At 40.4% G+C, this 14,854-nt stretch overlaps 1 protein-coding gene across 1 annotated transcript; it reads right to left on the bottom strand.

Annotated features, from left to right (window-relative positions):
• Positions 1 to 2,921: 2,921 nt before the first annotated feature.
• Positions 2,922 to 10,816, bottom strand: LOC103781205 (tyrosine-protein phosphatase non-receptor type 14-like; the record flags this gene model as incomplete). Its single annotated transcript, XM_008948908.1, has 2 exons — positions 10,643 to 10,816; positions 2,922 to 3,091 (listed from the first exon to the last, which is right to left on the bottom strand). Coding segments are annotated over exons 1-2 (344 nt in total), but the record flags the coding sequence as incomplete, so codon positions are not given.
• Positions 10,817 to 14,854: the final 4,038 nt, after the last annotated feature.

The raw sequence follows: 14,854 nt of genomic DNA, 5'->3' as shown, positions 1-14,854 counted from the left end.
GCTTCAGCAGTTCAGCTGACACTCCCACACTGTACCTCTGAAGAACTCCTGACTGACTTCTGAAGAATGCTGACTTCTTACTTGGTTACTATTCCACTTCTCTCCCAGCCTGTTACATGCATATTTCCATAGGGTCTGTTCATCACTGGGGGACAGCACTTGGAGCAATGTTGCTCATTCTTACTTCTGCACCCACTTTTGGCTTGTGCAGTACAGGAAGTTACCAGAAAACCATGAAGAGCTGCTGACCACTCCCAACACCTGCAGGCAGCTAAAATCCAGAAGCCTGCAAGCATAATTGGCATTCTACACTTCCAACAGTAATAAAATGCAAAGTTATGATTTTATAAACAAATTATTATAGCTTCACCTAAATATGAATTGTCTTATTTGCACAAGGACTCCTCCTGTTGGTCCCAACTGCCAAACAACAGCAGAAGACAAAATGGTCCACAGATTGTTTTGAAGAGTCAGATAGTCTTTCAATTAATAATGATTAAAGAACACTGTCCCAGATCCACTGACCAGCCTCTCAGGTAATGCTCCTCTCAACCAACAAAACCTAAAAGCCTTAGATCATTTTCCCTCTTTGCAATGACAGCACAGGAGATGCATTGTGCAGTCACCAGAAGCCGGGAGGAATATTCATTTCAAGACAAATCTCTCAAACACAGCTATCAAGCCAAAGCCTATACAGATCAGAGGCAGAGTAAACCATCTCAGTAAAACAGCTCCTTGGTCTTTGAACACTTATGGATTATGTAAACGTTAGCTGAATTATTCTCAGAAGACTTTCCATCATCTTCAAGGAATATTAATCATTCTTGGAAATTCTGGAGTCTACAATTAATTAAAAGCTTGAACTTTGAGAATTTTCACCTGAAGCTCCAAACATGGCCATGGCTCAGGCCTGGAGACATTTCCATCAAGAGAAGGTTACAAAGGTAAAAGGTTCACTGCTAGCAGTGCTGTCACTAGCTTTGCAGCTTCAGCCTTTGGTGATGGATCTGTTTTGGGGCTGGGTTTGTTTATTTGTGGTGGTTCTGCAGCTTCCCAGAAGGAGAAGTGTCTCATTGTGCATTTTGCATTTAAGACAGATTTGTCATTTGTACATAATATAAGTCAAATACATAGGCACTGAGTGGCTGAGTCTAGAGCCTACCTGAGGACCATCACAGATAGTCATTTTATAACCAAGCCTAATCCTAAAAGTAGCTAGTCCCAAATTTGAAAACAAATGTTTAATCAGTTTTCCAAGAGCAAACAAACATTTAAAAAAGGCATAAAACACTACAACTCCCCCCCAAGCTGTCCACCTCATCACACTTTAGCCCAAGCCCTTCTCTACTTTTGTTTCAGAAAAGCCCTCCAGGTCCCCACAACTCATTGCTTCTGACATGAGATTTACTGCATCTACCTAGAACTGCAATGCTGAGGGTTTACTGCCACCACATAATCTACAGTAAAGCAATTCCACTTCAGGAAACAACAAAACATTCTTAAGAAGCTGTTCTGTATCTGAGATCCATTAGTAAGCTGCTGGTTTTGCTACGGACATTTAAAGAAACATAAGAGGCACTTGTAAGACTCTGCAGTTTATGTTACCAATCACTTCAGAAAATAAAAAACAATTCAGAAGCCACTCCAGTTGAGAGTGCTGTGAAGTTCAGTTGTCACTGAAATGTTTTGTTATTACCAACCTGGGCAGAATGAGCAAATACACCTCTGCAGGTGAGCTATGAATGAGCCATCAGCACTGCAGGCTGCAGTTTGAAGAGATAATAGCATCCAAGTAGCTACACAATGCACACAGCTAGGCCAGGACTGGGCTAACAAAAGTGAACAACAGAACTCAAGAATTGGCAAAAATCCTGCATATACAGGAGTCAAGGGGCTGCTTGTCATCTGTCATTTTAAGAATCAAATTCTCCAGTTCAGCATAAACAAAAAAATCCCTTTAAAATACATAATCTGCAAGATAAAAACCATTTCACATCTTGCACAACTTCTAGGATAAAGCCACTCTTTCTCCACTATTTATACTATAGCTTTAGACACAATGACCACATGGTGAATTTCAGGTTTACAACAACAGAACATGTTTTTCAGTGGGGAGGCTTCTATCACCCTGTAGCCCTCACCCACTTATTCCAGGCTTTACCTCTAGTTTTGCTGATGCAACTTTGCTCTAGAACAGATAAATAATTTTGGTGAAAAAGAAAACAAGCCCACCCCTTTTTTGGGTGAGGTGGGCTTTCTTCTCTCTCCTTTTTTTTTTTTAAATTTAAATACAGCACAGATGTGCAAAAACCACACAGTGATGTGGTTTACAAGAAGAGCCCCTCAAAACAGTTGCATTGTTGAACTGCAGCACAGGGCTTCAAATAAAAGAGTAATTCCTACTGAAGTTGTTTGCAAAGGTGCACTCTGATGATAATTAGAGGACTAATACCCTCTAATAATTTTAATCCTTTTGTGAATCATAAGAGGAAAAATCAGGAGTGGGATGTGCAATACCCAGAAAAGATGCCAAAGTTCACTTTCAGCAAAGTACAGGTAGACATACGAATAACAAATAAAACTGTATGCAGAGGTCCTTTGCTTATGGCTTCCTTTTAGTCGGTAGAAAGTTACAGAAAAAGAGTATGGGCCCTTTTAAAATTTATGTGAGGTTTTTGCATATATACCACTTTTTTTTTTCCCCTCAAGTTGGTCATGAATAATCATTCACCAATACAGCTCAGCTCCCAAACACAGAGAATCAAGTGATGACTTCTTTCATGATTTCCTATTTGGGCAATCATCAGGAAAGGAAAGAGCCAAGGTGATACCTGAGAGAAGACTGAATGCCAAAAACAGAGGAACCATCCATTCCATCCCAGCGTTACCACGACAGTGTGAACAGAGTTTAAACCACCTACCTTGTTACCTCCTGCTGCAGTCGGGAAACACTGGGCACGTAGAACATCACCCCGAAGAACAGCAAAGGCTCATTGGCAAATTTGTCCAGCTGCTTCTTCAGAGGCTTTTCCAGTTCAACCCAGCGGGGTTGCTGGCTCTTGCTAAGAAACCAAAGGCCGAAGTAGTGGGTCTAGATAAAGAAACAAAACAGTGTCAGTTTACACTTTCCAGCAAGATCACACACACACACACAACCTACAACACAAATGGGAAGAAGAACAGAAAGCATTGTGTAAATTTTTCCATGTGCAAAATCAGAATAATTTCTTTCTCAGTGTCTTTTTTTTTTATTTTTAGGACAATCTTGAACTGAATGATAAATTAATATTGCAATATAATATACTTAATGGAGTACCATCTGTCCCTTATCATCTCTCCCAGATGCATATTAAAGAGCTGTAGCAGACATTAAGGCAGAGGTGACATAAATGATTCACAGGAGCCATCTGAGTCTTTGTTTTCTTTTATGCCTGTGCCTTGTGAACTCACAGAAAACACTAAGTCTGAATCATGGCACATAAGCTTCATGAGACTTTGGATCAGGCCCACTGCAGGCAGAGGGCAAGAACTCTTCCAATCATAAAAAAATAATGCAAACACCCACACATATATGAAACCATATCTACCAATACCAGAATCATTTACTCAATACAGAACATTTACTTTTGTTTTTTAAAGCACTCACAAGCTTTGATGATGGACAAGTATTACACTTCAAATGCATCACACATAAGTTGTTTGCTCTAGAGTCTTACAGACATACCAGGTTGAAAACCTCAGCTTTTCCCTATCCTGTGTAAATATCAAAGGCTCCAATAGGTCCTGTATAAGACAAGAAATTGCTGCTGGTGGAGAGTAATCGACAATGAGCAGTGTTCAGAACTAGGGTTCCAAATACTACAAACTGGTAATAAGCAGCTGAAGGAATAGCCCATCCATCATGCAGCATTCTGTTGAAAAACCCTTAAACCACTGTATTAAACCACACTGATCTGCTACTGCAGGCAAACTCATGCTATAATTAACAGCAAGTACTATGACTACAGAGCTGAAGGAGAGGTGAAAAAGAGTGTTCCCGTTTAGCAAAGGAAATAATCCATCAGTTGCTTGGAAATCTGATTGCTGCCACAACTGTGAAGTTTGTATCAACATCTTTTTCTTCAGTATTTCAGCTGAGAGTATCTGGGGATTTCCTTCAGCGCTTTCAACATAGAACACCACTCTGTTACTAACATTGGAATCAATTAAACAAACTTTGAGAGGAACTTCTGTAGATACCAAGCAGATTTAGGATCTGAAAGTGGGATCGTGTTTAATCCAACTGACTCCCTATTTAATTACCATAGTTTCCATTAAATTAGAGTAACACTAAAACAAATAAAACACTTATTTTGTTGTTACAGCTTAACAAACCTGTACAACAATCCTTCAACTGGCAGTCACAATGCCTTACACATAGCACCACATTTTAAATAAAGGTACTTGAAACAGAGAACAGAAAAACCCCTCTGCTGTTTTATAAAGCTTTCATTTGAAATTACTTTTAATAGATTCAGAAGGTTTGGCCTATAAATCAACCATCAAGATTTCACCAGCTGGATTTCCCAGACGTTCACACTTTTAAATAAAAAGTCTTCAAAAGTCATAGACAAATTGCAACCGTTATGCTTTGCAAAAGCCACCCTCAACAGCCTGTTCCACTTTGGTAAGGGTACAGACACTTCTGTAAAAGCCATTGCACGTATCATGACTTAGCATACAAACTCAAGGGCAACTAATGCAATATTGAAAAATTAAAGTGCCTGGAAATGACAACAAGCCATCAGTGCCAACAGTGCTCCAACTATTTTATAACTGAGGGCATGCAAGAGAGAATCATATGCAGAAAATCTGAACTGGAGTGCAGGTGTATTTACTTTAGGATCTCATTACATACATATTTTCAACTTTGGAGAAAGTCTAGACTAGCATTTAACTAAGATGACAGCTAGTTCAGCTTGATTCAATCCTCAGTTAAGCCTGACAAGCCTGCAGTATAGCTTGAGCACTGCTCAGGCCTTTCTCTTTAAGCTCAGTTTGGTACAGCAAGGTAAGCTAGTTCTTTTTTTGAAGAGAATCAATGTAGTATTTCCTGCTAGAATTTTAAAGGTATCCTCAATAAATCACTCAGTCCAGGGGATAAATAAGTAAGTCAGCATCTTCCACAGGACAACCTTCAAACTAACCAATTCACTGATACATGTCTACTCTCCCTCTGTAGTCATCACTGCATAAAAGCTTTCTGATGAGCTCATCCTGACAGTAATTAGACGAAAATGAAGGTGGGAGAGACATCCAAGACAGAAAAGGAAAGGAATTCATATGAAGGCAGAAAAAAGCACAGTGATTTTAGCACCTCATAAGGGAAATCTTTTAATGCACAAACTCTTGAAACCCACTGCAGGGCAGCTCATCCTTAGCAAGAAACAGCACAGAGCTGTGAAAACAGATCTTCTGTATTACTTTAAAAAGTAAACATTCACATCACCCAGGACCCAAATTTGCAGTTTCATGTACTTGTAAAACATCTGCCAATGAAGACGATTTGGAGTCTGTAGACTAAAAGTTTTCTGAGGGATTAAGGGTATTGCAATTAACAGTTCAAATGAGCCCAGTTCCTCCCCTTTGAGTGAGGACTGGGGGACAACAAAAACTGAGATTTGCTACAGCACAAAGGCTCTTCAAGTACAAAATCTGGAATCTTGAGTCACTTCCAAGGAATAAGAAGTGGAGGGAATTCACTGTTTAAGCTTCTGGAGTACAGCAGATACAGTGGACGGACCATGGCAGCATGTATTTCACACAACTAAAAGACAACTGTTTTCCTGGAAAGCAGCCTGGAGAGTATCTAGCACTTGCAGATGAACCACAAGGACTGCACAGCAGAGGTCAAGTCACAAATGCATGCACTTTGGAGAGACAGTTATCTGCATATCAAACTCCCTGTTGCCAGGAACTTGACTCCTTGAAATCTTAGCATTTTTTAACAGCCCACAGTAGGGAAGGAATTCTGTAGCCACTGTTGTGAATGACTGAAGAGACTCTCTACCCTAGGAACACTGGTAATTCCCAAACAATGGAGGAACATGGGACTGGAAATTGCTGGACCATCAAGGTCAGTGTGCTACGAGCAGGCACTTGACTGTCCAGAAGGCCTTACAGAACCCGAGTTGTGAGTTCCCACACACTCCAGCCCACAAAACATTTTTACAGTACAGACACCTCACAAACTAACTGAAGGGATATATTAAAAAAAAAAAAGAGATCTTTTACTCTGTAAGTAGCTGGCTGAAAACTACTTTTGGTTGACTCCAAAAGCTGGTCTGTTTGTCCATCTGTACAAAGTGAACCACTGACTTCACTCCAGTTTTCATGGAGTAAATATCTACACCTACACCTGAAGTAACATGGTACATCAAAGTGGCAGAGAAAGTGGATGATGCTTTCCCATCTAAAACATACAAAAATTCTTCTTCCAGCCACAGCTGACAGACTGGTGACACACACTGAAGGAATGCTTTTCATAATGCTAAATGTATGCACACACATCCACTCTGCAGATGAAGAGCTATAGCAGCTAGTGCTTTTCATCTGCCTGATCTGTAAATACACAGAGAGATCTGTCAGAAAAAAGCTCACATTAGTTTTCTCTCAAGGTTTTAAAATTTGTCTTACCTACCACACATGACTTGGTACAAGGAAACTGGCTTACACTCTTCCAGCAGCTGGGGCCCTCTGCTACAGCAGCAGATGCTAAAGCAGCAGACAAGAACCAGAGCACCTGCATGCCCCAAGAACACTGTATGAAAAACAGCCTTAAAATACACTCAGTCAGAAAAGTGGACACACAAAAACCTAGGTGAAGTCTTAAAGATGATGTTATAACTACTGGTTCAGGAGGCAACACACTCATGTTGGACTTGGCTATATTTTCAAGTCCAGAACTACCCCTGCCTTTATGTCAGGCAAAAAGGAGAATTAATAACAGGCGATGACACTAAACCAGCAAATCTCATTCGAAAGGATCCACTGAGACAGGCTCGTATTAAAGCATCTGGTTAAGTGGCCAAATAAATATTTATCCTTGAGAAAGAGGCAGAGTTCCAGCTCCTCCAGGCAAGAAGCATTAAACCCTGCTATCCCAGGGTGCTCACAGAGGGGAAGGCACCGTTTACAGCAGCCAACTCTTCCTAGAAGGCCTCACGTCCAAGTGCTGCCTGAACCCCATCCCAGCTTCACTGGCAAGATGAGTCAAACCAAGCCAAACTTTGAGGCAGTTCAGCTGCCAAACACAGGTTTTTCAGTCCTATAAGGAATGGACACCTTCTAGGGCACAAAAAGAAGGTCAGAATGGCAGCAAATGGCCATCCCTGGCACAGTCCTGGAGCCCATTGTGAAATTCATCTTGAAAGAATAGCTTTGTTTGGAAAGGAGCTTCTTGCTCCCATCCCCCATTACAAAGCATCAGAACATTCTACCTTCATACTTTTTATCATCTTATAAAGTAAATTAAGGAAAACAAAAAGGAGAAAGAGACATGAAGCCTCACAACAGATTTGTACATATTACTTTGCTATTTCAAGTAAGTTCATCTAGTCTCACATGAAGGGAAAAATGTCATTATACTGGGGAAAAAAAAAACACACACAAAATCTCTTTATACTCAATGCACATATATGCAAAATTATAAAGTGTTGTTTCTGACCTTTTTTTTTCTTTCCCTTCCTCCCTTCTCATCTTTACTCTTACACATAATGCTGGCCTAAGAGCTCATTTTATTGGAATCGGCAACTGTTCAACTAGAAGACCTGATGCTTTGTCAAGAGCTTTGCTGAAAAGGATAAAACCAGATTTTACAGTAGTTACATGGCTACACTTTCTACTGACCTATTCCTGAACCCTGACTCACTCAGGGAGGGAGCTGCATTCCCCAGAGATCAAATAGAAATATGCATAATCCATTAGATACTGTTTTTCAGTCATGTGTGGTATAATGATCAAGAGTCCTTCACAACAATACATACAGTAATCTCAGATTTGCTTTTCAGCAGGGGAGGGTTGGACAGTTTTTTGTTTATTTTTAAGAAATTGGCTTGGGTGAAACATGGACATATTCCTAATGGAAAGGTAAAAGTTGGAGTACACCTGGAATTTATTTAAACATAAGACCAAACTAAAGTATCAACCAAAAATTGGTCTTTACCTTTAAGAGAACACATGCTCTTCCCTGAGACTGCATGGAGGAGACAAACAGGATTTTAGTACTGTTTTGGGAGTACTAAACATGCCATGTGAGTACACATGAAGTCTCTTCCTTACTTGTACATTGTAGTCATGTGAGTACACATGAAGTCTCTTCCTTGTACATTGTAGTTTGCTGATCAGGATTTCTATGAAAAGGCATATTCCAGCTGAAGTTTCTGCTACACTTGTGGAATTCTAAAAGTGTCTCTCCAATATGGACACTTGCAAGGACTTTCTTCCTTGGTACACTTAATGGGCTTCTCTCCTTTACTCAGCTATACAGTTGCACAAATCTAGTAGAAATTTGAAAGCATTTTTGACCCTTCCATAGAATTTGATTGGCCAGTGAGTTAAAAAATCACAGCAAGTCTAGAGAGGGAAGGGGGCAGTTACCAAATGACTGCATCAGCCCTGGTTCCCTACAAATCATGGCAGGAAGACTAGAGGGGCAGAAGAAGAATTGAATTTGAGATCTGAGGGAAAGGACAGCACCCAGCACCAGGCACCTCCATGCTTGCTAACTCCAATTATTTCTCAGGAAAGGAGAAGAGGATACAGGGAGACCCTCTTGGAGTTGAAAGAGGTTGGTAATTCTCTTCTCTCCTACATATTTAAAGCAGCAACAGATGCTACCAGAATCAATCAGAAAAAGAGATTAAAAATTCCCAAACCACTTCAGTAAAAAAAATGCTGTACTGTTGAAATCTGAACTTCACAAAATTGGTTTAATGTTGCCAAAACTTTGTTTAGAAAAAAAGCAGGGAGGGTGATGAAAGAAGGAGAAAGTGTTCCAACAACATCAAAGCATTCTCTTCTGTGTTGTTAAAATATTTTTATCTTGAAACACAAACTTTTTGTGCTGACATATTTCTTTTTGCATGACATAAATAATTTTGAAAATGAAAAAAAAACCCAAGCAATAGAAAACCCCCGTGAAACTGAACACTCACCAAAACAACTTCCTTTGCTACTCTACTGTCCAATCTCTTTTCGCTGGAACATTTTGAAACTTCAGGCTTTGTTCCAAAGTGGAACAAAACACATTCTGAAATCACAAAGTGCCTTGTGGAAAAGAATGCTAACCCGTCCATGAAGCTGTTGTTTGCAAAGGCAGGTGGACCTCCAGAGCCAATCACTACAGCACAGACTTCTGCTGCAACAACTAGATAAGCCCAGAAGGATTAGGAGAATCACTTCCTTCATTTCACTCCTTTCTGCAGTGGGAGGAACGTGAAGGATCTAACCTCTCTGGATTGATAAAGCAGCACCAACAGAAAAGAGGGGGGGGGGGAAAAAAAGGGGAAAACAGGGGAAAAAGTAATTACTGGGAAGTCTTCACCTCTAGAAGGGAGGGTTAGGGGGGTAACAAAGATGACTCTACTAAAATCCACATATTAAAAAAAAAGTATGAAAAAACACTCCCCATCTTACTCTTGCCTGCACATTCTCCTGCCCCTTCTACACACAGAGCAAGATTCTCTTCTCATTCCTTTACCATTACTGATGTGCAAAAAGGAGGTTTTGATTCGTTTTCATCTGCACTCGTTATGTATGCCACCATTACAAAGGGCCACAGACCAATAAATATAAGGCACCACAAGATTATTAGATTCCCTAGCTGTGCTTACAGGAACTATCAGCCAGGACAGTCAATGAGAATGCAGCAATTTCCAGCTTGATGGTTTTCAACTTGTGATTGACAAAAGCAGCATGCAGGATACATGTAAGGAGTCCACAGGAGGTAAGAGAGTTCACATTTGCCATGCATGTGAGAGAGGTATTTCTGAAAAAGACTTCAGCCTTTAACAAAGACTGGGTTTCTTCAGCCTTTTCAGAAGCATTAGGAATGTAAAAGAAGCTTTCCAGAGTTTCAGATGTGAAACGTTTTGGTTAAGAGGGAAAAAAAAGAAAAATAAACAACATCCTCAAAGTTTTACCAGCTGCGCCTGCTAGTAACACAACTGCTGTCTCTCTCAGTATGTTAGTAACAAATATTTATATGGACATGGGTATCTAAAAGCCAGTGGTCTTCTTCCCATTGGTGTGATTCAACCAGCAGCGTTGGTGCAATCCGGGTTACGTGTAGATGTAAGTTACTGCAGCTTGGTCCTTACATCCCAGTTCAGAAAGTAACACCCATCCCTTCCTACAAAAAGGAGAAACCTCATCTTCGTATTACAAAGAGCTCTCAAAGCCACGAGGAATAAGCCATAGCACAAAACCCTGAGCATCTTTCTGCCTTCAGTCTTCCACGCAACCGGAAGGCGTTTGTCGCAGCTCCAGCTGCTGATCACATCTGGCCAGCTCTGAGAATAACGTGCTTCAAACAGACTGCTGGAGCTAAAAAAACGTGTCATATTACACAGTGGCAGATGGTTCTTTCCCAGTTTACTCTTACCTCACGTAACTCCAGCCTCTGAGCCACAGCTTCCAAGCACTCCTGCCCCGTGCTCTCCACGGAGAGGGTGCACTCGATGACATTGCTGTCCAGCAGGCGGATCCTTGTCACAAAGCAGTTCTTGCTCAAGACGTTGTAGCGCCTCGTCCGCCGCAGTTTCAGCCCGAACGGCATGGCTGATGGCCCGGGGGGGTTTACCCCTTCCCTCTGCTCTTCCAAGAGATATCAGAGCACTTGTCGACTTGCCTTGGAGGCTTCTTCAATGGGCACTAGTCTCCTCCAGAGATGGAGGTAGCTGTCCATTCCCAGGGCGAGCTTCAAGGGATTCCTGCAAAACACATACAAAGAAGTAGAGTTTAGGAACATCTCTTTTTCACACTTAAAATCAGTGGAAAAGAAAAAAGCTTAAAGGAAAAGAGTCACATGTAAAACCATAAAATAAACACCTCCACACCCAGGACTACTACATCTCCAAAAAGAACACCTTACACAACAAATCTTAACAAAATTCTATTTTGGCACAGAATTTAAAGCCCAGATTTACTTGCAAAGCCATTCTTTGGGAAGCTCAGTACAAACAGCAACACTACAGGGCACACATCCAGAGGTGCTAACTCTCCCACCATTACCCCCACCACAGGGGTCTATAACAATCTTCAAGTTAAATTTTGGTGCCCTCAGGCCAGCTTTGAAAGCTATCTTAAAAAGCTAAGGAATAGAGGCATTTAAAAGAGGTGCTGTTAAAAAAAAAAAAAGAAAAAAAGAAGAAAAAAATTCAAACCTAAAGTATGCATGTGAAAGGCAAGAAGCATCTGAGCCATTTCAGAGAAGGCTCTTCTGAGGCAATCCCTGACATTTTGCTCACTTCCAGATCCAGAGCAATCCTGCATTTTGCCCTTTCAGGTGGAATGAGTAACTGCAGGAGCACAGCTGTCAGAGACAGGCAAAAAAAAAAGAAAAAAAGAAGAAAAAAATTCAAACCTAAAGTATGCATGTGAAAGGCAAGAAGCATCTGAGCCATTTCAGAGAAGGCTCTTCTGAGGCAATCCCTGACATTTTGCTCACTTCCAGATCCAGAGCAATCCTGCATTTTGCCCTTTCAGGTGGAATGAGTAACTGCAGGAGCACAGCTGTCAGAGACAGGCTAACACCCAGTGGGAGGAAGAGAACACATTCTAGATACTGTTTCTACTGACTACTCCTAAAATTTATCAGGGACATGTGCTACTGTTAGGCCAAAATACAAAGTAGAGAGAAGAATTAGAGACATGGCTATAATGACATTTAAGAGGCTATGAGTCCCATCTGCGAGATCCACTTTTTTTTTTTGGCCAAGAAAAGGTTTAGTTAGGAACAAGTTCAAGCTAAAATAAAAAGCATTTTAAGCTGGTTATGCCAGTGCAAAATGTCACTTTCCATGTACAGAGAGGAATGAAATAAAAAGCAAACTACTTCCTTACCAAGCCTTCCTGGTTTTGTTTGACTATTATAGAGATAGAGATGGTGGAAAACTAACACTGGCATTTAAAAGTCCATTTCTCTTAACAAATAATATTGCAAATTAAATAGCTCCCATTTCCTTGCCTCTTAAGAGAAGCACCAGAAAGCATTTCCAGCAGAGCGTGCATCATTTTGCTGAATGTGACATTTCAAACAGATAGCACATTGCTCATATGTATCATTTGGCACAGAGCTGCATGAATCAGTTATTTTCACTTTTTACTGACTAGTTGCCATGGAGATTATTAAAAGCAGCCCGATTGACTACTGGTATTATCATTACACTAGAACCAACTGTCCCATATTTGATGAAGTGTATTTTCCAAAGCCAGTATATATCTGCATTTTTTACAGGGTAAAGCAAAGGTAAATGAAAAAAAAAACAAAAACAAAACAAAACAGAACAAACCTACAAACAGAAAACCAAAATCAACCTCTCACTGGTTAGGTGTCTGACTACCCTGATAGTCTACCAGCTTCACCAAAGAAAAGCCTAGAAATTTTGAGAAATGTTATTTGACTGAAGTGCAAACAAACTTCTCAAATTAGCTGCTGTACTTTACTTTAACCTCCCATTTCTAACTCCCATGGGTACAGACCTAATGTATTTCTTGCACAGGATTGCATGAGAGAGCTGTTATACTTTGCATCACTGTTAACATCTGAAAGCATCAAAGACACGTGAACACAGACTCCCCACACACAATCTGATGAAGCAGGGACATGTTACCCATGACTCACAGAAGAGGAATTGAAACAAACATTACCCAGCTTGTCCAACATCACTCAGGAGAATGGCAGCAGATCTATGTACTAAGACACACAGGCCAGGCTACTGCTTAACCCCTAGCCAGCTACTTGGCAATTACCTTGCTGACCAACCTAGCTGAAAGTACAGCCTGAAGTTGAAAAGTAGGAAGAATGGAAGGAAATTACAGAAAAGGAAGGGTGTGGAGGACTACATCTTATCAAGAACAGTAGTTTGTTTTGTTTTGTTTTGTTTTTTTTTCCCCATCTTTGGCTTTGCAGATTATTCTAAGACACATGGAGAGTTTTAGCTAGCCAATTCAATTAAAAAACCAAACAAACCAAAACTCAGTCCCTAATTTTTCGTTACTGTTAGAAACACACGTTTCCTTGCAGAACATAGGCCATGCTACAGAAATTGGATAGTTAAGTAAGAGCCTAAAGATGAAATCAGTGTTATTGAAAAAAAGTGATTGGCCTTGCTGAGCAGGCATAGTGAACACTACAGCTATCATGGTATGAACCACCCCAGGAGACATGTGTGCAAGCATCTTATTCTGGAATACACCCACCAGTTCCTACGTAAAGGAAGCATTGATATGGACTGCAAATGAATTGCTCTAAGTTGTGTCCTATGCTCAGGTAAACAAGGCAAATATTTCCCCCACTTTTCAATAAACAGTAAAGTAATGGAAGTTTTCTCTCAGTTCTGCCAAGAGCGATCAGCTGGCACCATTTCCTAAAGGCACAGAACTGCATTAACAGGTGTGTTTTGGGTAATATAGCTTGAGTTACTTTTCTTTCACTTCAATATACAGGAATTCCCAATGACAGCTCCTTCACATTAACTGGAAACTAAGTGTGACACTTCAGATAGCAGGGCTAGGACAGCTCTGATTGTCCCAGCCTGTAACAACTGTATTAATTCTCAGCTAAATGCACATGGCTAGCTTTTCTGCTTACACATCTTCTGGATGTTTGACCCCCTTTCTACTTGGGTTTCCTGTTAAGCTGACACTTGCAAAGCTTCTGGTAAACTTTCTAAATAGGATCTCAAAGGCCCTGATCACTTGCAGGTTCCTAAAGCAAACAAGGTTCTGTACGTTTGCATAATCTTAAAAGAATAAGCAACATCCATTTTTACCCACAGTTATTTTGTAGACAACTGAAAAGAGATGATGATGACGACAGAAAGAAGGGGTTTGGTCTTCCAAATTAAGGACTATTCCATTACACATTCTCTTTTCGTGGTTAAAGGGTTGCCAAGAAGCAGCAATGTTCCTAACCAAGTTAGCCCAACTATGCAGGCATTCACAACAACCCCCTCCTCCAGCTCACACTTTCACTTAAAACAAAACCAACACAGTGAAACTAAAGCCAGCCTATAAACTCACCAGCTCACCAGGAGCTTACTCCAATTTCACTAAAGGATTTCTTTTAAGAATATCTCAGGTGTGAAAGAGACAGACATGACAACTTCTAAACTGACACCTTCTATTTAATGATTTATTTTTCTGAAAGGAGACTAGACCGGGCTCTTTACAAACTTTGGGTACTTACCCTTTTTTCCTTTTGTTTCATATTTTCATTATTTGGGATTCTTTCTTCTCCCCCCCTCCTTTCAAATTTGTGTATCAATTGCTGTCTGTGAATTCATCTTGCTCTAACAAGCATGCCAAGGTTTTTAGTTAGAGCATAAGCTGAGGAATTTAAACATTCTGCTGAATGGAAATTCCCTTTGTTTAAAGTACATACTTTGTAGGCATAAAAAATAGAAAGACCTAATGTTCCTCAACCACTGCTACCAAATATACATAAAAAAAGCTTGGCAGAAGCACAATTTACCTGCTCATCTAACCACTCCTTTCTAAGTGAGCCATCACTAATATCTGATACGAATATCAATTAAAAAGTGAAACCTCAAAATCAGAAGCTGAAATAGGATCTCTCTGAAAAACAAAACCA

This window comes from Merops nubicus, unplaced genomic scaffold, assembly GCF_000691845.1.
Source record: "Merops nubicus isolate BGI_N331 unplaced genomic scaffold, ASM69184v1 scaffold3501, whole genome shotgun sequence".
NCBI lineage: Eukaryota > Metazoa > Chordata > Aves > Coraciiformes > Meropidae > Merops > Merops nubicus.
This window is presented reverse-complemented; position numbering and strand designations above follow the sequence as displayed.